Genomic DNA, 27,153 nt, shown 5'->3' with positions numbered 1-27,153 from the left:
TCCAGCAGAAATAATGTCTGTTGATATTTAAAACTTTCCAGTAACTTATAGAGTGGACATAAAAAATAATTTTAGGTTCACTGGGTCAGCAAAAGTGAGTTATTAATAAAGTTGTGCCTCTGCATGTGTCTGTGACCTCGCTGTGCTGTAGTTGACAGAGTTTATCAGTTTCTTACCTTTCTTTGACCTTGTCCTACATTTTCTGTACACCCAACAACAACACAAGGATGCACATGGTAGCACTCTCCCCTGACATGAAGTTCTGACATTTTATCAATGACAGCAACATTGCTTCCTGTTCTTTATCCTGAGACATTTGTATCGTGCTTCTGTGTCTCAGCTGAAAGTTGGAAATAGATCAGAGTCATTGATCATTTGGGAAGTATCAGTCAGACAGTAGAATAAGACAGAATAAACTTTTGAAGAGGTGAATAATAAAATGATTAAAGAGGTGAAGAAGCTGTTTTATTACCACGATGATCCTCCGTGTGGCGCTGTGTGGTCAGGATTGCCGACACTCTGCAGAGGGAGGAGCAGAGCAGGCAGGCCGTGCTCCGCAAAGAGAGACGCACAGAGAGGAAAGGACTCGTAAAGCCTGACTTGTTGCTGCAAGGATTTCGCCTTGATACAAATCTAACAACACAGAGAAAGCAGGGTAATTTCTCTGGACCCTTTTTTATGAATGGTCACTTCCTCCAGCTAAAACAACTTGCAGCCCTCCTTTGTAGGTTGTGTTTTTTTAAAAGGCAGTCTAAACACTTATCTGGTGAATGTGGGGCCTCTTCTCGACCTCTCTTCTCCTTTTCAGTTTTAACATATTTAGAAAACGAGAAAGACGCAGTTACATTTGAAATGAGATATTTTATATAACAGCGAAGACACTTTATTTCTTCTCTGAGCTGCCTTTGTTTTCATAATTCGCCTCTTTTATTGGTGACACAGAAACCAGCTTCACCTCTAAATCCTACTGTATAGATCTTAATAATTGAAATGACAAATTACTTGTCAGCAGGAAATAGGAATTGGCAAATGGCTTCCTACAAGGAGCAGATGTTCTTTTAAAAGCATTTTTCCCTCGACCTGCCATGCAGTCAAGAGGATTTGTACATTACTCAGTACATTTGATTTAACAGTCGTGTGCCATCAAAGGTAAGCTAGTGTTTGCGGATCGTGTTTGTTGCCGGCTCCGGCGGCAGGATTCTCCCTGCGGTCGTCGCAGGAGCCAGAGCCCAGCTTGGCTTGAGTCAATAAACGGAGAGCTCAGCGTAAAACCACACAGCAATCGAACAAGCTGTTTACCCTGAAAATTAGCCTTCCCCTCTACTTTTAAGGCTTTTAAACCAACCAAAAATACACAGTGCAAGGAATATGTATCTTGGCCAGCATTTGGGCTCCGCCAGAGACCTCTGTCCTCTTTATAGGAACCCTAATAACTCAGCCTCCGTAGCCACTAACCCTCTCGTCACTGGCTGCACTCATCATTATTTGATTTGCAAAATTGTAAGGTAGAGATAAAGAAATAAAGCTGGCTTGCCATTACACACAGGCAGCACTTGTGGCTTACAGCTTATTGCCTGCCATGTGAATAGCACACGCTCTGAAAAGCCAAAGCCGTCCATTGTCACAGAAATCGATAGATTTTACATCCTGCTTTTGTTCTGTGCAGCACTTGGATCCTTATGCTTAAAAATCATTTCTATATGAATTCTGAAGCTTAAATCCTTCAAAACGTTTCTGTTCGGTCATCTTTTTAATGCAGGGTGTGTGCCCGTGTAAAATATGCATTTAAAAAAATGTCAAACATGCTGTTGCTGCTAAAAAATGTCTCTCAGATTCATTTCTTTTTCTTCATAATTCAAACCAAGCTGATTTGAGTTTAAAGGTGCACAAGCGACGCCGCGTCTTTGTAGTCCTTAAAAATAAAGAGGCGTATATTAACCTGAAAGAAACCTTTCCCTGCTTTGCCCTCAGATTCGTTGTTTGCTCGTGGACTAAGTGTTTTTGACGTGCTGTTTATTTAGACTGGGAAGTCAAAATTCTGCCTGCTGAACCCAGATCATAGCGGCCTGCAGGTTGTTACCAGCAGAACCGCAAAAAAAGCCAATCAGCACGAGATGGGGAGAAAAACACGTCTGCACCCACTTTCCACGTTTCTGTTTGCACGTGTTTAACTGCTGTAGGTGGTGGATGCTGGTCCATTAGTGCAGACGAAAAAAGACAGGCACCGCTTTGACAAAATAATTAAAATACCAACCTCCTTCAAGAAGAGAGGAGACTGAACTCTGCAGGAATGAAAACACGATGATGGCGAGGATATGTTAATCGTTTTAGCTGGACTTCACGAGTTTCTGCCATTGGCTCGTGAATGCAGCGTGAGGCGGCTGTCACAGTAATGCAGACGTCTCATTATCTCCTCTCTGTCTGTCTTATTGTTTCCTCTCCTTTGGACCGCGGGGTTATAAAAGGAGAGGCATTTAGAGGCAGCCAGTCTCCTCTCTGACCAGGAAGGTCAGCTTTTCCTCATTTAGCTCCGGGCATACGCTGATCTGTTTTTAATCATGTACGCTAACACAGTTGTATTTATTTATTTATGTATTTATTTATTTATTTTTGGAGCAACTGTTGGAATCTATTAATGGCAACGGGGCGAAAATACATACTGAAAGTGTATCTTAATACCTGGCCACACACAAAGGTGAATATTTTTTTGCATCTGATTTCATTTTTCCTATAATTTTTTGCTTGCAAAATTTTTTATTTAAAACCATTTTGGCCCGACGGAAACATGCCTGCTATTATTAAAATAATACAAAAAGTTTTACTTACAAAAAGCGCAGTTTTAGGTTCACACTCTTCATACTGCTTTGATTGTTGTTGCTAAATTAGTTAATTTGTTGCAGATTTTTCTACTGAGATTTTTAAGCATTCAGTCAAATTCTTTCTCGTCTAACGGAGATGTTTGCTTTTCGTGTGCAGCAGGACACCTTACAAACCTCGTTCTGGTTTCTCTAACGTCTAACGATTGCCATAACCCATCCCATCTTTACCCCTTCACCCGAATCAGATGATAGATACACACTCAAACACACACACATATGGTTGAAGTGTGGGGTGTCATCCGATCCACTGGAGCCGTGTAACCCCCCCACTCAGCTCCTCTTGCTGGCGACTCAGTCCCGTCTGATGAAGCCTTGTAAATACTGACATGCTGTAAACTTGCGGATCTAATTTCAGGGTGCTGTTTGTGTGTGTTTTTGTATTTGTGTGCATTCCTTTCACCTGATAGTTGTTAGTTAGAAATGCACATATGTGTTGTTAGACGTGGACACGTTCCGCTTCTGTGTTTCTGTGTTTTTTGTTGGTTTTTTTCCCTCCTGCCTGCTGCTTTTTTCCCTCTTCATTACAGAACCGACTGCTCTAAGCTCTGAACAAACTGCTCCTTGGCCGTACGGAGCATGTCTGACACTAAAAGCCTCGCTTCTTCTTTCTTTCTTTCTTTTTTTTTTACCTCTGGTGTTTGTTCAGTGGAATTTAAGAAAGAAAAGAATCGTGTTTGGGCTTTTGTTTCTATTTTTGCTCTTGTCGAGTGTCTGTTTTTCTAAGCTTCCTGACATGAGAAACTTCAATAAAAATACAAAATGTTCAAAAAATTTTCCCAAATAGGGCCGTTAATAAAAGCCCCCCGTTAGCTTGCGGTTTGGGAGCTGGAGACCGGGCAGGAAGCCATTTTCACACAGGCCGCCCTGACCTCGACTCTTAACTCTGACTGAAAATAGCAGACGAGCGAGATCACTGTACAAAGAGAAAAGAGAGAGAGGTGGAAAGGGAAAACCGAGGAGATAGATACCTCAGCAACATTACCTGAGAGAGAACGAAAGAAGGGAGGAGAAACAAAGCGTTCTGACTGATGGCTTTTCCACCAGTCTTCCGATTCCTTTGCAAAACAGTAAATCTCGTGAAGTTTATTTTCTTTGCAGCATCTGTGTTTTATAAGGGCTCTTTTAATTTGTTTTTACTCTGTCCAGTGGGGGATCCCCTCTCCTTTCTTTTTTACTCCCCTTTGTGTTTGACCCTTTTTATTCTTCCCCACAGTCCTTTTCTCTCACTTTCTTGTCTTCCCTTCTGGTTTTCCTCTCTCCCTCTCTTTCTCCTCCTGTGGAAGTGAGTGTTTTAATAATGCTTCCTCAGGGAGTTGGAGATGGGAGAGCTGCATTTTCTTCTTCCCTGCTTTAATCTCTCACTACATTTCTGGGAAACTTGCATTGTCAGGTGGTAGAATTTGGGGACACATTGGTGCAGGTCAGCTGCTGTTGGTCAATTATTGCTGAGCTACTTTGAGGTTTCTTGAAATACTAGATCAAAGTCAGTATCCATGTTTTAATGGTAAAGCAGTACTTTTTTAAAATGATTTGTGTGTTTTAAATAATGACATTTTTTTCATTTATTTGTATTTAGCAAAAATAAAATTTAAAGTGTCAGTAACTAGAAACCTATAAATGTAAAATACCTTTTAATGAAATCGAAATTAAAAAGCAACAAAAAGAGGATCATTGATTTATCACTGATGATAATAAAATAAAATGTTCTAACTGCTACTAATAAAATTAATCCAATTTAAACCCCATATTAAAAACCTTTTACTATGTTTTTAAGTTTACAGAGAAACCTTCCAGTGTGATGCTCGTCAGCAGATTTAGGCCATAAACAGAAAACGGCCTCGCTGCTTTTTGCTCTGGCACACCTGCTGATCTGATAAACTCCATCACGCCTTCTTTAAAGTAACCCCTTTGTGTAAATATCAGAATCGGTGCAAGCTTCTCCATCAGCGAAGAATAAAACAAATTCTGCTGTTTAGTGACTCGTGCCATGGTTCCTTGTCTCCTTTCCTCGATCAGACTTGTAAATCCACAGTACTTTTCCATCAATGTCATCATTTACTCACATATACTCGTCAGGAGTTCACCGTATAAATACATGCTTTTAGCTTTACAGTTGGAAAAAAGAATTGTCTGCATACATGTAGTACATGTATACATAGTATAGCTGAAAATGAATAAACAATAACCAAAGTGTCTGTTTTCCACCTGTCACATCAAGGTAACTCATACTGATGCAAAAAGAATGGGGGGGAAACAAAAACACATTTCCATAAAGTACGCCTGCTTATTGATTTGCCTAAATGAATGAATGACCTGAAACGGCCACAGCATTAAAGAGACAGCTACGACCACAGCAGGGCAGTGGTAAGGTACTCATCATCAGGCATGAGCAAAAGTAAAACTTTTAGTGGGAATTATTTATTTGGATCTTAAAAAATAAAATTAGTTTCATGCGTAACACTAATGTACTTCCAAAACTTTAAACTAGGGTAAATAAAATGATGATTATGTATAAGGGCAGATTTACATTCAGCTGGCTGAGGAGCTCCAGAAACCTCCCGCACCCTTTAGATGCTTCGATTGGAAAGCGGTGAGCCAGCATTTACACCCACTTCATGGAGGAAATTTGGCGTTGTTGCGATTATATATAAATAATGTCATCTTTTGATATGTTTGTGGCTATATAAAGCGTTCGAGGCTATTTTGATGTTTACGCCATTGACATGTTTCTGGCACCAAAGTAAAGTTTGACACCCAGAACTAATTTACGTAGGCTGTGAAATCCACTTCCTGTGTGACCAAAGTTCCTCCACACAGTTTAACGTGCCAAAGTTTGTCCAGTTCGTAACAGTAAAGCTGGAAAATGATTTAAACAGAGTCTTCAGCCAAATACACCCAGTGCTGGGTGTAGTTGAGACAGTGCTATTGACAGAAATAAAAGCTATTCACAATTTCAAGTGTATTGCTGTTAAGTCAAACTAGATTGTTTGACCTTCAAAGAGTTCAGAGTATCAGAGCAATAAGTGATTGTTCATGTCAAAAACTGCACGGTATGTGGGTGTCGTTCTGTCTGCAGACAACCACACAATTAATTCCACTGTGAGAGAATTGTGCTCAACACTTTGAGCGCTGGCAGTTTTACACTCTGTGGGATCAAGCTCAAATCCAGTTTGAGCGTGTATAGTCTTGTTGGTGTGTTTGTTTATGAAATCCTGTGATGAAACCTGCCTCACCCAGCCGTTAATCCCCAATGAGAGTTTTACTGGCTGATAGTGATCCATCATCCAAATGCAGAAATTTTTTCCCCCACCCTGACGAGACCCATTCTCTAGAACCATTCTCCTGTTTAGCTCGTGCAAAGTTTTTATTACACGCTGAAACGACTGCTATTTGCATTAAGACAGAGGCTTTTTATCTTTTTGACCATGAAATGGGAAGTAAGCAAAGGAGGAATATCAGCTTCTGTCCAAAAATATCTTCAAAAGCAAAAAACATAAAAGCATTCCCCTACTGGGACAACGTCTCCGTCTCTTTCTCTGCCCCTCTGTCTCACAGCTGCAATATCATCCTCGAGTCCAAGGTCTCTCCTAGCTCCCCGAGCATCACTCAACATGTCACCTGCCTAACCTGTTGCCTCCCCATCTCAGTTCCCCTCCATTGCAGTTTGCTTTTTTTTTTTTCCCACCGACTGAAATATCCTCTCTGGCAGAACAATTCAAATAAGACACAGTGTTTGCTTGGGCGCACAGTCTTCAGAGCTTGTCCTTTCGCACATCGGCTCCAAGTTGCAAGCCACCTGCTTGTATTGGATGCAAATAGGGTATTAAAAGAGGGGAGAGAAACATGAGATAGCGTGACACGGGGAGGCTGAGGAGAGAGAAAGAGCGCGAAGGATAGAGAGAGAGGCTTAATGTGAGAAGAGAATGCAAATGCTGTTGAGACAAGGCAGGATGGATGCAGGAGTGCTGGATGGATGGTTGGATTAGGGGAGAAAGAAAGGCGAGGGTCAGGTGTTGGTATGACTTTTCGCCAGGGTCAAGGTTTTTCTCTGGATGACGGCAACGGAGCTGGATTTGCATTGATGGATCTTCTTTCCATGGGGATGTCATGTATCAGTGCTTGGGTACATCACGCCCCAGTCATTAATCAAATCATGGCCTCCGTCTAGAGCTATCTGTCTGCCAGGCGCTTCTCATCTGTCTACCTTGTCTTTCTCTTTGTAGTAGACTCGCTCTGCGTTTCGCTTGTTTTCTTTCTGCACTTGTAAATGATTTCAAATGATTTTAGATGCCCGCTGTAAGGACACGCAGCAAGCCTTTAAAGTTAAAATGCAGCAAGATTGTGATAAAAGCAGAGCAGGTGACATTAGCAGGTACTAAATGTAATGGTTTGCTGCAGCGATAGTATCAGTAAGAAAATGGTGCTGTTGTCTTACTCACCTGTCATTGTTAATAAACTGTAAATAAAGTCTAAAATCTTACTATCATGTATAAATAGTTACAATGACTGTGCTCACACAACATTTTGTTTTCTAAATAATTGATATAAATAGACGCGTGCACAGGCCTGATTTCCACTCCCACTGTTTACCATAGCTGGATGTAGACACACCCTTAATCAGTTGTTTGCATACATCTGCTCCACCACTCTGGCTATGAAAATAACAGCAAAGAAGAGAAGTTTCACATGATCGCATTGCCAAAGATCTTTTAACAGTGCCCAAGCTCACAGCCTTCCCCACCTGCTGCTGTTGCAGTGTTCGTAACAATAATCTGTGTACATGCAGCAGTAACACTCGCATCAGTTTGTGGAGCTTGAAATGAAAAAGTCTTTAAATGCTTACATAATTTGGATTTTTGTGTATGCAAAATTAAACTAATGCCATCAGATCATTATTAATGATCAGTGATTAAATTGTTGTTGGATTAAATATTAATTTTAACCACACAGTCCTCTGCAGAGGCCCATGCCCACACTCAGTGTCTGGAGGAACCTGATATAAGCAACTAAAATTATTCTTTCTTTTGCTCTGGTACTTTATGCATACCCCAGCTTCTGTCATGCCAAATAAACTAAAAATGACTGACGCCATATTGCATCCACACTTCCTGTAGTTCACAGAGTTGGCCGTGAAGTCTGATATTACATAATAGAACCTAAACCTTCCCTTGATAAATGTCCCGCATACCATTCCCATTCAGTGAGAATGTCTACACCACACACACACACAGGCTTCCCGTCTGCCTCCCACCAGTTCACATATCATCTTCTGTCGGTCCGTGATCTCTAACACGGCCCGTACCAACTCGTCTTCTGTGTCTGGGGGCTTATGACAGCTAAGGACCCCTCAGCCCCGAGTGACAGTGCCGTGTTGACAGCCGGGTCAACAGCGATCATTACCCCACCGTCTCAGTTTAGCCACACCTGTTCTACAACCCGGTGTGTGCGCCTTATTTTTAAGGGTCGCGGCTGACGACGAATAATCCATCGGGGGGCATGCGTGCACGGAGGATACTAAATTCACTGACGCCCCCGCGCACAAGCCTCCCGCTCAACTCCCCTCTTAGCTGAAGCACCATTATGGCTTTTCAGGCTGCTTCCTGTGCAGATTCTTTTTTTTTTCTGTCCTCCCTCATCTGCCCTACTTTCCTCAACACAAAAGGTGCTTCCCAGGTTCAGGGGGTGTGTAGCACTTGTAAAATGTGAATGGCTTTCAGGAGTTGCCTGGGTAGGCCGTTTGACCAAGAGAGGAGCAGAGGGAAATGAAGGACAGGTTTGCGTAATGGTCCGCTCTCCCCATGCGAAGGTCACGCGGCATTGTTGGCCAGCAGAGGTCTAAAAGACAGGCCTTTGGAGGACCACAAAGCAGAGCTTTGGCAGCACTAATGAAACTCAGAGCTACACGTTAATGATCTAAAAGACTGGACCAAAACACTCAGCGGCCCCCTTTCCGCTTGCATTCAGCCTCCTCTTGATCGCTCCTTCCAAATAATGACAAGGCACTCTCCTTCTCTACCTTTATTGTAACCTTTGATGTCTGCCTTGTTTTCTTTGTGTCTGTGTCCCCCCTCCCTCCTTTTCATTCCTTTATGTTACGTGACTGTCACTCATCTATTAAGGCAACAAATGGAACAAGGAAAACATTCAGAGAGTGTATTGTGGTGCACCCACAGGTTTGCTCTTTATTTCTTTTGAAAGCACTTGAACTTGGAATTTTCCTTGGGCCGCCTATTGAATCGGGAGGGTGCTTTTTTTAATTTTTATTCCAGTATTGTCATAGGATTACAAAACACAGTTGTATTGTAATGCACATTTCCAAACCCCTATAGTTTGGTTTTTCATTTGTAACTGTTTATTTGTAATTGTGTCTTTTCTCATTGTATTAATAGGTGCCCTTACTCGCAGCACTCAAAAGAATGGTGGTGTTACTGGCATGCAGATAGTTTCGATTTCTTTTGTTTGATTTTATCAGTGTTTTCAGGCAAACTTTGGTTGCAGTCGTTACAGTATGAAATATAACAGGGTAGGCTTAAATCTGACCAGTGAGTTTGTCAAAGGTGGGCAAATAAAGCCAAAAGGGAAGAAAGAAAAGATTCATGTTTTGCTTCTGGTGATTAAATGAAACAATGTAACATTTGGGTTTAGATGTTTAGAAACTCTTCTCACCATCTTTTCACAATCGCTAAAGCATCTTACTCGAGTGGGACTCATTGTTCTTCACCTTAGAAGATGTAGTTAATATAATTGTTAAAAGGGGAAGAACAATAAATATGTTAGTAACCCAATAAAAACCCTGCTTTTTGACTTGTATAAAAAATTGCTCTGCTAATAAGATGAGACTAATTGCATGTTAAGTGAAACTCAGTGAACTAGCTGCTGCTCTCCCTGAAGTAGCTGGTTAAGGTCATTAGACCTTGAAGAAGCCCTTTGACATGGCCTGATTATGTTTGGCTGCAGCTACACGGTGTGTGTGAGATGAGATGTGTTTCTCTGGATCGTCTGTCTGCGTGGGTGTGTTTGCGTGTGCATGTGCGTTAGGCCTGTTGATTGGCCTTGATTAACAGACTGCCAGGCACTAGAAGCAGAGCCTTTGTAATGTACCATCTTGAGCTAGTTATTTCCAATCATTCCACAGGAGGCCTTGAACTCTGAGTTGTGTGTTTCTGCGTGTGTTACGGGCTGGGAGAGGAAGATGGTGGGTCCAAAAAAAAAAAAAAAATGATAGTGTTCAGTCTGAAGAGAGAAGGGTGATGTCTTCTCGTGGCCTAGTGTGCAATTTGATGTGAACGTCACATGACATTTTAAATTTAATTCCAAGTGAGCAATATTGAGAATTAGCATCTGTAAAGAGTGCTGAACTGAAAAAGCAACCGCTGAGCATAGAAAAGATGAATAATGCATGTAAAGTTGTTGATTCCAACTGCTACCATTACCTGCAGTGACTCATGTTCCACTTCAGATCCATGAATAGGAGATTTGGTTGGCCTTGCAGTTAAGGGAACACACACGTCTGTTCGCTGCAAACACGTTTAGTAATCCCGCATTTTCCTGTGTGTTTTCCAGCCAAACTGAGCAGCCAGGATTCGTACAACAATTTCACCAATAACAACATGGGGAACCCGCGGCTCATCCCATTGCCCAGCCTCACTGTGGTGCTGCCTTTGGCTCAGATCAAACAGCCCATGACCCTGGGCACCATCACCAAGCGCACAGGGTTGGTATCTCTCTTTCTCTCACACACACACACAAATAAACCTCCTCCACAGGAACTGTAATTTATGAAGCACATGTGTTCAGCTACAAAATAAAATGATCTTATTACCTCATTACACAGAATACATAACTGTGTGCACTAGTGCTTTGGCCAGTCACTTTACTTTATCCTCTTTATTGCCATAAACAGCAGTCCAATAAATTTCTTATTAAAAACTGTAATGTTTTAGCACGTGGATCTGTACACGATGGCACATCTTTCCCCTTCAGATGAAACGGTTTATTCATGGCACGTATGTAATAATTAGAGAACTAGTCCAGCTCCAGTGTTCGTCAGAGTGCGCAAGCGAAGCCTTTGAAACACTGTGCAGAGTGTAAGAGGATTATTGGCGGCTTCGCAACCTGTGCTAAATTTACAGTTTGGCCATAGAGGAGGAATTTAAATCATACTGTTGTTACATTTTCACATTCAGTCTGTGAGTTTCTGTCTCTTCCCAGTAATCACTTTATAAAAACAGCGTGTTGTGTCAGCAGTGGCTCTGCATAGGCCAGCGCCTTTCCTCTCTCATCTCGAGCCGGCGCTCATGGACTTCTTTTGTCTCAGGCCGCCGTGTTTTTTGCATAGGGTAATGAAGCACAACACACACATGCGATCTCAGTCTGCGGGCTCTTTTGGTAGGCACAAATACGTTCTCCGATAAAAGAAAATAAGTTCAATCCTGCCAATGATTTCAAATAACACTCATGTTAGAGTGTAGCCTTGCTAGCTTTGTACGTTTGAAGGCGTTTAAATTGTGAAAGCACATCTGCTCTCATGCACCTCTGACTTTTATTTCCATCTGGATCTTTGCCATACATTGAAATTATGTAGTTTTAAGACCATCAACAACTAAAGGCCTTTGCTAAGTGCATTTACATACAGTACAGGTGGCTCCACAAATATGGGAAGATTTTAATATTTTCATTTAAATGTAATTTTCATGCCCTGTTTGAATGGGAAATGCTATAATGATTCAAACAGACGCCAAGGGATTTATTTTCCCGTGATATTTGATAAGTGAGCTTTGAGGATGAAAATCGGGACCCGACCCTGCGGTCAACATAAACGACATCAGGCTTTTTTCCCCAAATCATTAAGAAGACCTGCAAAGTTCATTTGTTTTGTAAAGATGATCATTGCACATGCGCTGCGGTGGTGTCCCGTGCCAGAATGATTATGAAGATGTCCTTGTCCTGGTGGTTTGCATTCTGGTTTTACAGTTGTGATATTTAATGTTGTATAAAGATGGGCGTCTGTTGCATCCTTAATCTTCTTGACCATTATTGTGTTTGTTAGTTTATTCGGTGTAAAACTCCAATCTTTAGCACAAAAAACTCTCACTAAACTACTGAGAATTGCAAAACATCAAAGTCTGTTCAGGTGAATACATTTATCTTTTTTAAAGATGTAAATTGTGGGCGCTGGTTTAGCTCCATGGGTGAGCACAGGCGCCCAGCAGGTCGAGTCCGACCTGCGGCCCTTTGCTGCACGCCTCTCCCTCCCCACTCTCCTGTCTGTCTTCACTGTTCCTATCCAATAAAGACTAAAAGGCCAAAAAAACCCTGTATTTTGCAAAGTTTATTGAAATACTCAAATCTTCAAAGTTGTGTAAAAGGTTCAGGAGACAGGTGGTGACAAAACATTCATTCCTCTGTGTTCCTGTGAAATGTCTAATGATTTCAGTGTCACACCGTACCGCCAGGATTCCCCTAAACTGGAGGTGGCAAGCAGAGACAGGCAGTTACACAAGTAATCTGATTACCTTTTTGAAGTAAAGAGTAAAGTAAGGGGCTACTATTGCAAAAATCCAGTAAGCACGCTGCGCTACTAAACTGTGATTTTGTTTGTGAGCGTCTCATGACAATGACGTGCGAGCGTGCAGCGTCCGTGGCAGCGACAGACGTGCGCAGATCAACAATGGATAACATGGAGTGATGGAGAGAGTACGACCGTGCAGCGTTTAAAGCGTGGAAGTAATCACATTACTGTACGCTCTGCGTGGGAAGAAAACCTCTTTCTACAGCGAAAAATTAAACTTCAAATCTGAGCGAGCACGCTGCCACGGGAACGTGACAGTCACAGAGAAACCCCCGGACCCCCCCCACTGACATGACCGCTGTGGGCAAACCTCCACCCGCCCCACTCCTGCTTAATGTATAAGTTAAAAGATTAAAACTCATTAAAAAGTTTTAAAAAGAGACTTTTTCATTTGAGTCAGTTTCATATGATTAATTATGCAGAAGAAAAAGAATTGGGCTGAAAGGTCTGTTGCTTTATTACGTACTCAGGTTGTGTATCATGTTTTTAAAAATTAATAAAGTAACTAATTACTTTTGAAAATGAGTAATCAGCAAGGTAATGGGATTACTTTCTTGGAGAACTAATCAGTAATTAGTAACTAATTACTATTTTCAAGTAACTTGACCAACACTGGTGGCAAGTTTGTAAAAAACATCAAATTATATATTTATTTTCCTTGTTTTCATTATTACCACAATAAGAAGATTTCATTTTAAACACAGGTATTGTGTTTGTGTGTATATCGGCCATATTCTTCACCTCTCAATTTTTAGAAATCATAATGTAACAAAGTTAATAGTTTCATGAATCAAACTCATTCAGCTTAGTTTATGTTGTGGTTGTCCGTGACAGCTAGTGTTAATAACCCTTCTTCAGCTTAAGTGTTTATAATCTTCTGTTCCAGCTGCATATTGAAATATTTCTGCTCGCTCACTTTGGAGCTAGCAGGGTTAATACAGCTGCTAATGTACAGATAACGGACGAAACGGCTCATACAGCAGCGTGCACGCTTTGGTGTCATTACTAACTACAGAGGATATAGGTGCTCATATCCTTATTGTGTTTGTGTAAAACTGTGCAAATGTTTGCACGTGCTGTCCACGGCTGTGCAACATTCCAACAGCTGTATCGGCTCTGAGGACACTATCACAGTCTGGTAGACTGCCTCGGCGCGCCTTCATCCATCCATTCAAGTCCAGAGGAGGTGTCAGTATTAATGTATCAGGGTGCACAGATGTGCTCCCTGCTCCTGCATGCGCACGGCTTGCACCCCACACCAACACACACACACACTGAGTGAGGCAGCAGGTTTGACCCCCTAGAGTGGGGAGTGATATCATATGCTTTTACGCTATACTTGCACAGTAGTGCCCAGGCACCATCTGTCTGTGCAGCCAGCCCCTCTCTCTTTGTTAAGTGTGGGTGTTTGTGCATGTAAGTGTGTGTGTATGTGACAGAAAGAGAGGGAGAGAGGAGAGTCCAGCAGCTGTATTTACACCTGTATGAGCAGATCTCTGTTGGCAGTGTGGCAAAGGAACACACCAGCTGCTTAACCTATATTCCCTACCAAGCTGCCTTTGTGTGCACCCTGCAATAAGACACAAGTGCACACACACACACACACACTAATGAAGCTTTCTCTCCCCTTTTCTGTGACCTGGCTGACTGCATAGATACCTTTGTACGTGCTGCACTCCTGCAGACCACCGGTGTGCATAATTGTGCTGCTGTTTGTCTTCAGAAGCCTCAGGTTTTTGACATCAAAGAAAACCTCAGCGAATTCACACAGAGCCCTCGCCTCTCTTAATTTAGATGCTCCCCCAACTCCGTCAAAATAGGGAGAGTCGGATGTGGCTAGGCATCTGCCTGATAACCTCCTTCCAGATGAGGCCAGGGCAGAGAGTGGAGGAACATAGCCAACCTTCTGCTACTCCTCAGAGTCTCTTGGGAATACCGAACAAAGAGAGGTGTGTCACCTCTGCCCCAACCTCTTGTTTCCTGTCAGCCTAATATGGAAGCGTGTTAGACCCAGTTGAATTAAATCCCAAAGACTGTGATCACAAAATCCAAAGACTCTTTCCTGTCACAACTTCATCTTTGAACAGGATTAAGACAGAAATATTCGCAGTCAGCTGTACTTGTGCCTGTATTCACTGGGCAGATTGATTTAACTTGTCAAAATGCCTGTCGCGGTCACATTAGGGATTTGCAAACGGATGAAGAATTGCACACTTATCCCATCTACACACTGTCTGACTTTAACACGGACAAATGAAAATCCAAATGGAAAGATTGTCACACGCAAAACAAAATACCACCCTTTGAGCAAATCCCGCTGATGACATTTTCAGGCGAATAGAGTGCAGGCAGGGTAACGAAAAAGACAACAGCAAAAGAACAAATGAGACCCTGTGACCCGCTGCAGATGTGCCCTCAGATTACTGTAATGCGTGTGTGAGCCATCCCGATACCAGAGCCGCAGAGGCTCACTGAGACCGGAGCTAGAAAAGGGGCTTTAAGAACGCACCACATGGCGGCAAGGCTAAACCATTTGCACAAATCACCTCACTTCCCTCTCTTTTTAATGGCCCAGGCGGAGCTGCTATTAGGGCCAACGGGTTAAGAGATGAATGTGTGAACGATTATTCTCCGGGAGTGGGGTCGTCACCCTCACAGGTCGATCCCACCCCCCCTCTTTCTCTGACTTCTCTCTGTAGCAATGACCCATGTTTGACTTGTTTCTCATCACGCCTGTGACCTATAAGGGACTCTTTCTGTGCTCACCACACCCGCTCCATCGTGCTTTGCATCACATACTGTAATCGGGTGCTCTTTGTCTATACTGAGGTCAAAACTGTTTACTGCCAGCTCAGCACGGTTGACAGTTCTCCCAGCGTGACCTCATGCTTTTGTTGTATTCCGAGGAGTGTGCAATTTGATTTGTAACACCAAAGGATAGGTTTGGGATTTTTAAAGTCTGGTGTAAAACAACGCTGATGCACACGTTTGGGAAAATAGCTCTTTGTGTAAGTCTGGTGACACTGTAGTTCATTTCTTTAAAAGTTCAAGTCTGTGTTCTTGAAAAGTTTTCTGTGTTTTTTTGCCTGTATGAACTGTGGTTCCCTGCTGAGCTGTGGATATAGAGACATTGAGGACATGTCTTGTTTGAATGTTTAATTACTATGAATACCAGTTACTCATGACAGAAGAACTTTAACCGGTTCCACCTGATCTGCTTTCTGTAGCCTTCTTGCAGCTTTCTTTGCATCAACTCTGCTGCTATTAATTTCCATCGAGTATATAAATTGCACCAGCATGTTCCAGGAAGACTGTAGGGACAAAGTGGCACATTGTAAATCCTAAAGCTTACTTGGCCTTTGCTATGCCTATGGAGAGCTGACCCCATCTGCCCTTCTTTCTACAATTGGTGTCCATCCATTTACCAGTTGGAGGCCAGAGTTTGGGCTCAGAAAGTTCAACAGACTCAGCGGAGGGTAAGACGTTAGAGATCACCCCCCGCCCTCCGTGCAGCTCTTTGATAAGCGGCAGTTTACCAGGGGCCTCCATTACACCAACCAGTGTGTTCATTTGTCAACTCGCACTCCAGGAGTAAGACATTCCAGGGCAAATTGTTGCTCCCTTTCTCCCGGCGGAACACGCTACACATTCATGTACCAAGACTAATTGGAGACTGCGAGCTATCACTGGGAGGGCCCGGGAGGATGCGGCGAAAGCGATAAAATAAAGAAGTACTACGGAGTGCTTTCGTTGGTTGGAGATCCTGTTTTTCATGGTCGGGGGAGGTTGGTGTGCAGGGACAGAGTTCAGTCTCATCGGACCTTTATTGCTATAGGGAAACGGCTTATTTACTGTAAACTGTTTATGGAGCTCTGTCACTATCTCTGGACATGCAGAATAAACACAGGAACACACTCCCACTCCTAATGTCTCGTAAACATTAGAAACACGCACAGACTGACAGACAGAAATACACCCCGAAAAAGACACTACACTCTAGATGACTCTTGGATGCACACACACACGCACAAACACACTGCATACTTGTTAACATAATCACAGTGAATACACATTTGTCAACACCGTCTCTTCCAACCAGGCATGCACATTCATAAGACAGTTCACAGCCATAAATACACACTTGCACTAAAAAAAGAAGTTGCATGCAAACACACAACTCCTTGTCTCAACAGTGCCTGAGTGCTGTTAGTTTTACTGGTGTCCCCAGTTGTTATACAAATTGGATAAACTCTTCATACTCTTTCCCAATCACAACAATCAGAGCAGTTTCCCAAAGTATTTTTTTCCCGCGTTGCGTTTACATGGTTGGGTACAAGTTTGCGCACATGTACCCGATCCCTTTAAAGTTAAGAGAGAAAAAAACATGACAGATGTCGAAAGAAGAAAAAAACAACCCAAAACGTCCGTCTGCGGACGTGATGCATGTGCCAAATATATGGTATCACGCTTTACGGAGCAGCTCGAGCAGATGAATCATCGACGTATCCCGTAGGTCTTCAAATCCATCTTAGCACACAGACATTCTGTTTCCTGCCTCGTATGTGTTGTGCACTTAAACAGACATGTCAAAAAGTATATAATGTGAAAAGTGTGTTTGCTCAAGTGTGCTAGTTTTAATAATTGTTTTTCCGTCTATTTCTGTACCCCTCAACACCCCCCAACACCCCCTTTCCCTCCCCCCTCTCATGAAGACCCTACCTCTTTGGGGCGGGATGTTTTGCCATTAAAACTCCATGGTGAGTTTTGCTTCTCCCCTCTTCGGCTCCCTTGGCAGCATGCGACTGTATAAAGCACCACAGCACACTGCCTCCTTTACCTCTCATTTGTCTCCTGGTATATTTTCAACACATTCTGTAGAGTTGGTGTGGTCGTTCCTCGGCGGGTACGAATCCCAAAGAGGAGTGTTTCTTATTTTCTCATCTTTTTGTGTCTGTGTGTGTGTTTTTGATTACCCTTATTCTTCCCTTTTTTTGGTTTTGTTTTGTTTAACGTTATATTTAAAGTCCGATGATTCAGCATGTTGTGTTAAAGCCACCGCAGCGCTTTAAGGGAAAAGGGGTTTTTTTCTTTCAGATTGTGCAGTATGCATAAATATGCAAAGCAGCAGGGAGGTGCTAGGTATGGTGTTACATGTGAAGTAATGCTCAAAGCCCAAACTTCATACTTTAGGTTTTGCTTGGGAGTTCAGAGTACATGCTGTAGGGGTTCAGCGCTCTTCCATCAAACTTCTGATCTGGTTGTTGTCTTTTTTCTTTAAACCACCCACCAGAAAATGACATCGCTGTCTTATTGTCTTTTTCATTCTCTTACGTTAGATGATCTTTTTCCAATAATATCTTTGTGTCGAACACATGTTGTTCAGATTTTATTTTATCCCACTTTGGCTAGATTTTTTCCATCAGATGTGTGTTTGCATGCAGGAAATGTGCCACATTCTGATATTGTGAACAGTGTCCTGTCTGGTTATGGAAATGTGATGTGTACCGCTCCTACAAAATATTCTCCAGAGAGCGGATGAACCACAATTATTTAATGGTAGCTAGCACTGGAAATGAAGTTTGTTTTAAATTTTTAAACCAAGTTTTTTTTGTTTCCAGTGTATTTTAGCACATCTCATAACTTTACTTTTACTGTTCCAGCCACAGTAGGCCGCCTTTTGACTCCACATGAAATAAAAGCAGCCACACAGCCAAACACAGTGGAACAGTTAGCAGCGAAAGCGCTACATTTTTGGGGGGCGATGGTCAGATCTGATGATTTTGTTTCCTGGCAGCTGAAAATGAATGTTAATACATTCCATGTCCTCTTTTGTTGTTAGCCAACTGTTTGCTAAAGTAACAGATTTAGTGACTCTGGAGTTATTACGTAATCAGTAATTCTGGTTTAAACAATGGAACATAAGCTCAACATCATTACTTTTACTGAGTACTTATGCTCATTCAATTCATTATTAAATTACCTGCTAATCTTAGAGAAATAAGCTAGCCTATTTCATACCGTTAAACTGTCCACCACCTTTCTCTTTTTTTCTTGTGATTTGAATAAGTCTGGTTCTGTGGTCATTCATGGCTGTTTGCAGAAAAATAGCCACCCCAAGCCAAGTTTTGGAGACACAATTTAAAATGGGAAGACAGCTTACTTCACCAAAGATGGAAACATGCAAAGCCCCTCAGATTGTGAGAAGAATTTCTAAGATAGATGTGGACCCCCGTGTGGTTTCAAAGTGGCATACAGATCTAATAACATTAAATACTGCGCATCCCTTGACCTTGAAATCACCGGTTATGTTGCGACTAAAAATACTGTAGGTAAGACAGATGAATCCATCACTAGTGAGTTATTGGGGCAAATAATAAAAAGCAGCGAGGTGGAACAAAAAGGCCAGTTTCATTTGGTTTTCAGGTTAAGATTCAGGAAATGTTTAACTGTCAATCCTGAATTTTGAGTTCAATTTTAGCACTAAAATGCACAAAGCATCCTCCGATTCAAAGATTTTTGTCATGCAGGGGGATGTAGCCAAGTCTCTTGTCAGCGCTCTCTCATGAAATCAGATGCTTACAAGCTTTTAAAAGAAGCCCTTTTATGACAGTCGCTTACAGAGAGATGATTGAGTGGCTCGGTGAAAGGAACTTTTCCTTTCCTGATTCCCAGGTCTCCAGCTCCTCGTGTGAATAGCGTATGGTGCCTTCCTCAAGTGTTGGGTTTCATCTTTTGTTGTGGGCAGTCACTCATACTTTTTAATTGAAACTTTTTTCCGTCTGTCTTCAGCCACTCGTGCTCAATCTAGGCCCTTAGTGACTTCAGAGCGTATACTTTTCAAAGGTATACATCATTAGCATTGGAATCTTGACCCTTGCAATAAATGCCATCTGCTCAATTTTGAGCTAGTTAAACCGACATTGTTTCTCTAATAGCTTCTGCCTTTAGACATGCGCCATGACAGTCCATTCACTATTGTATCGTATTAAGATATTTTACAAACAGAGCCGTCTTTTCTTTTTGAGCAAATGGTGAACTTGAATGCTCCTTGGATTTCCAATTCATTCTTAAGCTTGCGTCTGAAATAACACTGTGGCCAGATACATTAGTTTATACCAACATTATGGCTGTTTAAGAAATTTCCATGACTAACGTGGCACTACATGAACTTTAAGGTTTAGAAATTGGTAAAAAAGAAACCCTGATTTTTTCCTTGAACATTTGATGCCCACTCTGCTCCGTTCACAGAGTTCCCCGGTTTTTGTCATTAGTGCTGTGTATTCGACAGAGCCTCAAGGCTGCTTCTTTCCGAGGGCTGTTGTAAAATAATAAATGTGACGTTGAAGGATGTACCCTCCACATAACTGCCCTCTCTCCTTCCCTCTCTCCGTCTTTCTTTTCCTTCCTGCTTGGAGTCTTAATACCACCTCCTTTTCTGATAAGAATGAACCATATGGCCCAGAATCAGTGAAATGACAGCACTGCAGCTCTTTGTCGCCGGATGGCCAGCTCCATCATGTTTGTTTACTGCAAAGGTCCTGAAAATAAATGGAAGCTGCTGTGGACTACCACCCCCCACTCCCCCCACTCCCCCCGCTGAGGCGCCTCATGTTAGCGCCGGACATAGTAATGCAAAAGGACTTTGATGGTTGATGTCTCAGATTGAATTATGCCCTTGAGGAAAAGCTATTAGCTCAGTCAAGAGTCCTCATTTGCTAAATTAAAAGTGGAAATGACATGTGAGTAGTCTTTTCAGTGAATTAAAGTCACAAAGAAAATGAATTCCACTCCCTGCTAAAAGGCAAAAGGAAATTTTGCGGAGAGAGAAGAAAAAGAAAAGAGATTTGCCGTTTGTTTAATGACATACATCTTCTCCTGCTCCCAGTTCCCTCTTAGTATATTTATGTTTCATAAGTTATTGATATTGGGTTACGCTTTTTCTAACTCGGTGCCATTTGCTTGCCTGCTTCCTTACCAAAAGTCTGCTCCAGAAATTGGTATCCATATGGGAAGTGGAATTAGGCCCTGGAGCCGTGCCTGGTTGTCACGAGGGCAAAAACCTCAACACTTTTAAGCCACTTCAAGTGAGATGAAGAGGAAAAAGGATGATTTAAAACACAGATGAATAAACTTTAGTGGTCACTGTAGCAGAAGAGACGAGAACTGAACTGTGATCTTTGGTCCTGTTGGCAGGCTCTGTGCTAGCTGTGGTCTCTTCAAAGAGGCCTAAACTCAGCTCATCAGCTATGACTGCAACGCCGAGCCGAAGTTTTAACGTGCTATCGACGAGTCGCGCGGCGCCCTGCAGATTGGTGTGTGGGGTTGCCACGAGGTCAGTCCTTCAGAAATGGACAGTGTTCTCTACTCGGCAGTGTAAAAGTCCTTCTACTTAGTTCTCTTAAAGAAAGTCCATCTGATTATAGTAGTAGTAATAATAGCTTAGAATTTTAACCACTGACACCAAAAGTCAATACGAAGACTGATGAGTTTAGATCAGGCACCTGTCTGCTTGTGACGAGGATTTGTTTTTCCCGAGTTACAGGGCTTTCGTTTCGTTACCAAGGAAGAATTTTTACTTGTGGAAAAATCCTACAAAACTCCCCTTTTCCTGTCCCATGTAACACAAACAAAAACTGATGTTGAGCACTTCCTTATAGCTGGTTATTCACTCGCTGGACCTGCTCGTTAACAGTTTTACCTTCTGGTTGAACTGACGGTCAAGCAGGCCAGAGCTGGGAGGAGAAGACGAGGCCCACTTGGAGTTAGCCAAGGCAATATCCTGAGTGTGACTTTATCTACCCCTGCATCTTCCTTTCACAGACCGGGTTTACTGTGGATATTTGGTTATTCAGCCTTCTCCCTTTGACCCAGCGCTTGTAAATACAAGCTACAACACTGTAGAGGCCGTCCTTATGATTACCTTCACCATTTCCTTTTTCCTGATCCCTCTTTCACACAGGGCTGGCCAAACAAAGACATCTCCCTCGATCCAGGGAATAATTTATGAGGTGCTGACAGGGGGGAGGCAACAGAAAGAGAGTTTTACCAGCAGCAGGTCTTTCAACAGCTAGTACTGTGAAACCCGGTTGAAGTAGTGGACGCACCGTCTAGTACCGGAAGCATTATTGTGGTGAACTGTCTTCACGGCATTGCATTGTGTTTTTCATTACGTTTTTGTGGTATTAGGCAAGTTTGAAACAAGAGGAGGGATTTGGTCAGTGATAGAGTGTTACATGTTACATATGCACACACAGGACGTGAGGGGCAAATTCCCACTGGATCCTCCATGTGTTGCGTCTCTGTGTTACATTCTTTGTAAGCTGTTGGTAACGCTACACTTGTTTAAGTCTTTCTGACATACATTAGGTCTTACAGTGTGTGGTTGGGCGTCCATATTCAGGGAAACTCTTAAACCTGCAGTATTTATTTTCTTGTGTTTGGAATTTTGAGTTTTCATTCCGTTTAAATGAACGATTTAAAAGTGCAAAATTAAGACATTATTTGTTATCGTTATATCCCCTGTTGCCTTTTGTTCTATACTTTAATAAATATGTATTAATCTTTTAAAACTATTATGTAGACATTAGGTTGAGGTTAGTTTCTTTAAATGAGTTTGACCCGTTATGCACACGCTGGACACGAGTGTGATGACAGCAGAACTTTTATTTATAACTGTGGTTTTCGTTTTGCACTGGGACACAGACACTCCCGCTCTCTGCTGTCACGTCCGCTCTCCTTCCCCTCCGACTGTCACTGTCAACATATAAAGAGTCACAATCACCTTCAGATCCCAGCACACCTGTTCACCCCGCCCCTGCCCCGCCCCGGGAGCTCACTGCGTCAGAGACCACACCCACGCCACAATGAGTCAGAAATGAACTTATTAACAAAAATCAATATTGAGATGGCAAAGATTGTGTGCAAAAGCATACAAACATTCAGCATTAGAGATGGAACCTAGCCAGTTTGCTTTTTGCCCTCACCTCGCACGTTTGAGTTGTTAAAAGCTAATGGCGACTCGAACCTAGCAAGCATGCTACACAATCATGCAATTTTAAAAACAAAAGTGGATTTTAAATACTCATTACCTGCAGGGGGCACCGTTGTCAGCCTTGCGGAGACTCCTGCTTGCTCTTAGATGTCACACTCTGGCTGGACACATCTTGAAAGGCCTGGTCTCAATCAGGTGCTTTGCATCAGTGGCATTAGGTTTCCCTGTTGTTAATCAAATTTTGTACTTGGAAATGTCTATCTTTTTTTAAATCATCCATAAGGTCTGTTTTTGCTTATGCTAACTATCCATTCCTTTTTATATTTGTTCCACATAAAGCAAAAAAATAAAAAGCACCTGCACAAAAATGCTTCCATGAGTTGAATGTAAGTTGAATCAAACTGGCCAAATACATTTTAAAAATCATGACCATTCTGCGCCCACATATTTGTATCTTTTCTCCAAAATTGAGAGTAGATAGAAGTAAGAGTGTCACTTTCATGCCAGTGTGGTTTCCAAAGGTCAAGGTTAAGCACTCGTCTGGGAGCGCGTGACACCGCTGTAGGTTTTCAAGCGCACCTCACGTCTGATCCGCTGTGACCACATTTTGCTGTCCAGGTTGCTTATGAGGCTGGACAATAATACCAGATCTTGCTACTGTTCTCTGATTGTTGCCATATGGGGAGTCCAATTGCGGCTGAAAACCCTTTCTGTGTCCGCTTCTTCTCAAACACTCTTGACATGCTGAATAATCCAATAACTCCCAATATATTCTCTCCTGTAGCCGACACAAAGTAAGAGAGCCAGGGAAGGCAACGTGGACACTGCTGTTAGGCTCAAATTCCATTCAGTGATAGCAGTTGTATTTATTAATTTAAATATAAATGTGGTATATTAATGGGACTATTGGAACCAACCAGATGGAAGAGCAGGCTAGAAATTGTCTTTGTAAGTATACTAGAAGTATCAACGTTTTTTGATTCTTACCAAACTTAAAGTAAAATTGGTGACAAACCCCTGAAAAAGGTTTTTGCTGGGATCTGTATTGTCCTGTAAAAGAACAACTAGAGTCCACCATCCAGTGTATGTAACCCCCTTTAGCAACATTACCTTGGAGTACTTGTTTTCTCCATGACTGTACCCGTTTCTCACATCGTAGCTGAGGTATTTTGGCCCATCCTTTCCAATGTTGTTTCAGTTCATTGAGGTTTGCAGGTATTTGTTTATGCATAGCTCTCTTAAGGTCCCACCACAGCATTTCGGTTGGGTTGAGGTTTGGACTTTGCATTTTAGCATCCTTGATTCTTCTCTTTTTCAGCCATCCTGTTGTAGACTAGACAGTGTGCTTGGATCACTGTGTTTGACTCGATTTAGGCCGAGCTTTAGATATCGGACAGATGGCCTTACGTTTTTTCTCAAGAATACTCGATATATGCTGATACATGCACGCTTGGTATACAAATGAGTTTGTGGTCGAATGAATGAGTACAAATTGCCCAGGTCCTGTGGTTGTTTAAAGAGAAAAAAGAGGTGGTTTTGTATTAAGATAAGGCAAGTGTACAGGCAGTATACCAATCATGTCAATGTTGTGAATGGAGAAGATTGCATTTAGCCATATAAGGTCTAAATGTATCCTAAGAATAACTTCTAGTATTACTATTAGTACTTTGTAGTACTACTACTTACCGTCCTTCTCAGACAAGAAGATTCTCTTAGATGGTGGCTCAGTTTTATATCACATTACATCAATGTTTATGTCTAGCTTAATTTTCACATTTTCTGCTGCAACAGTGGATGTTTTTATTTGCAGGCGTTTCAGTTTCCCCTTGCTTAGTTCCTTGCATGCAAAGCTCTTTACAATATTGTGTTAATTGTTCACAGATGTTGCTGTGCAATCCATGTCTAATGTAAAATGCTGACATTTACATTTGATTGTTATGCTTTATGGAAAAATAATTCATACAAAGATTGGTCTTAAAGGTGATACATAACTTCAATAAGCACCACACCGAGACACATTATTGCACTGTTGACCTTATTGCAGCACAAGACAAAAAGTGTGCTACTCCTCCACACAGCGGCATTTCTAGCAATGGAAAGTGATGTGTAGTTGATGTGTTTACTAAAGAGGGGTAAGGATTTATTGGAATTCACAAATTAATAACTGACAAATCAGAGTAAGCAGTTGTCTCATTGTGCCAATACCAGCCAGTCAAAAGGACTTGACATGTTAAACTATAGAAGCACTACCGGGTTCACTTTTTGGACCCCTGCATTGTACCATATTATTTACTTTGTCTCAATTTCTTTTCCGTCTCCTGAAGCAAATCTAAGCCACCCCCCCAGATCTCACCGAGCAAGTCCAGCGGAGGAGAGTTCTGCGTGGCGGCCATCTTCGCGTCACCTCGCTCCTGGTTCATCACTAATCCCAACATAAAAAGAGAGAAAGGTAGACTGTGGTGACAGGTTGTCTTTGCATTCTTCTACAGTTGATAGCTATTATTGCACTTATTGCAAATAACTTGTCCTCGCCTTGTTGCTCATCCTCCTCACAGATCAGTCCAGGCAGTCGGTTGTGGATTCGCTGTACGTAGTCAGTTGCTATGGTAACTTGGTGGAGCACGTCTTGGAACCTCGGCCATTAAGCACGTCACAAAAGATAAGCGACGATACACCGTTAGAACTCAACACCTGTCCAAGGGCCTGCTGGATTCTAGCCAGGTAAAGCTGTGATGAAGACTCGATGCAGGACACGGCTTCTCTGTGTCTCTAAGTCTTATGGATGATTTGTCCTTTTTGAGCAGGACTCCACAGTGGAATGAGCTGCAGCCACCTTTCAACTCCAATCATCCTTTGGTGTTGGCCTCAGATCTAGTGCAGTACTATCAATATCTCCTGGCTGGTAAGTGTTAAACAAGTAGTTTTCCTTGAGTTGACACACTGTAGTGTATTTACAGTATAAAGTTGTGTTCAAATAGAATGGAAGTCTGCATTTTCAGGAAGTAAAAAAGGTCAAGGTGTTGTACCAACACATGCTGTAAATGTAAGGTTAGCATGGTACTGATAAACAAGAGACTGGTATCACAGGGCTAAGAGCACTGAGTAAAACGATCATCTAAATGTGCTTCTACATTTCCTTGTGGCCCTTTCAGAATAAAAGTAAAGTATAGTTGAATTGTTGGGGATACCACAAAGAGAGTGCAACAGAAAGTAGCATACATTGGTACACAAATATCACATGCAGTCACTGAAAATGCAGAAGTTTTCATCAGTGTTGTACTAGGGCTGGGCGATATATCGAGTTTTTTAAAAATATCGATATATTTTCATACGAGATATAAGATGTGACAATATCGTTTATATCGATATAGTCTATGTTACGGTATAATTATACTTGTGGAGCCGCAGGTTTGCCTCTCTTTCGTCCACTTTTGTCTCTACGCTGCGTTACTCGGCCTCGCCTCTCCTTCACTGAACACAACTCCTCCTCCCCCATAGCTTCACCTGCAGGCAACGACAAGATGAACACGGCAAATCTCCGTTAACGAGTTACCGCGGATCGCCCCGTGCGTGGGGCTGGACGGCGTTGTGTTAGCGAGCTAACCGCGCTAACGAGCTAACCGCGCTAACGACATGCAGCCCACAGGAGCTGCATGACCTAAAATCTTTTTATTTTCTCAAAAATCGACAGTGCGCCTTATGTATGAATTCTGGTTGTGCTTACTGACCGCGAACCGATTTTATGTGGTACACAGCGCTCAGCAATCTGTCAAAAAATGTTTTAGTTCGACTTTGGTAAGCTACGGAGCTGCGGCGCTTGATGGATTGTCGGAGCATTACGGCTACCGTAGTCTGGAGCCTCGCTCGAGCCTCGGAGTGATACGTGCTGTGCTTCAACGTAATATTATCATATTGCTTAAAAAAGAAAATCGAGATATATATCGTATATCACCATCCAGCTAAAAAATATCGAGATATGAATTTTGGGTCATATCGCCCAGCCCTATGTTGTACTGCTCGCAATTATGTTGATTTCTGATATATTTTTCTACGTCTGCCAACATTACAAGCAAAAACCAACTTTTCTTTAGTGAAAAATGTTCTTTTCATAATAAAATAATTTTTAAAACTCCTTGAAAGAGTCACTAATAAATACCTAAAAATGAGTTGCTGTACGCTCACCTTTATCATATTCTACCTTACCAAACAAAGTAACAGATTTATATAAATGACAAAAATCAGGCAATAAAATAATTTTCCAGTACAGTTATACCGTCGTGAGATATCAGGACATTGAGCCTTTTCTCCATCATTTTCCTCTGAACTGCTTCGATCCTTCATGTTGGCCCTGAGTCCTGGGTAACTGCAGCTTTAGTCACTTTTAGCTTCTTTAAAATGTCAGTGTTCACCCGGGTGGAGTGTCTCATCAGGTTTGTTGTTATGAACATGTGTCGTGGTGCTTCCCCAACACTTCACTTTGATGAGCTTTGTTTGAAGAGCTCATAATCTGACACACGTCAGGCTGACCAGCCACTCACTGGTAAGGACCAAGAATGCTGGATAATAGCTGATTACTCCCTGGCTATCAGTACGTCTCTAGTTTTTATTATTATTCAAATTAAGCAATCAAAATGATTTGAGAGATCCTAACCCTCAGCCTTAACCCTAACTGTCAGACAGTTTTTTGCAAATATGACTCCACATACACATGC

At 42.1% G+C, this 27,153-nt stretch overlaps 1 protein-coding gene across 5 annotated transcripts in view; it reads left to right on the top strand.

The window, feature by feature from the left end:
* Nucleotides 1-27,153, top strand: part of bcas3 (BCAS3 microtubule associated cell migration factor) — a 323,554-nt gene that overhangs the window by 75,428 nt on the left and 220,973 nt on the right. For 4 of the 5 annotated variants that reach the window (XM_040006480.1, XM_040006484.1, XM_040006483.1 and 1 more), the window contains exons 16-20: nt 10,443-10,593; nt 17,163-17,207; nt 24,766-24,890; nt 24,997-25,162; nt 25,246-25,343. In XM_040006480.1, the coding sequence (XP_039862414.1) occupies nt 10,443-10,593; nt 17,163-17,207; nt 24,766-24,890; nt 24,997-25,162; nt 25,246-25,343 (585 nt within the window). The remainder of the gene's footprint in view (nt 1-10,442; nt 10,594-17,162; nt 17,208-24,765; nt 24,891-24,996; nt 25,163-25,245; nt 25,344-27,153) is intronic. The other variant, XM_040006481.1, reaches the window with a different exon arrangement.

This window comes from Simochromis diagramma, unplaced genomic scaffold, assembly GCF_900408965.1.
Source record: "Simochromis diagramma unplaced genomic scaffold, fSimDia1.1 OVJJ01000024.1, whole genome shotgun sequence".
NCBI classification, from domain to species: domain Eukaryota; kingdom Metazoa; phylum Chordata; class Actinopteri; order Cichliformes; family Cichlidae; genus Simochromis; species Simochromis diagramma.
The sequence above is the reverse complement of the archived record's forward strand: the minus strand, read 5'-3'. Positions and strand labels throughout refer to the sequence as shown.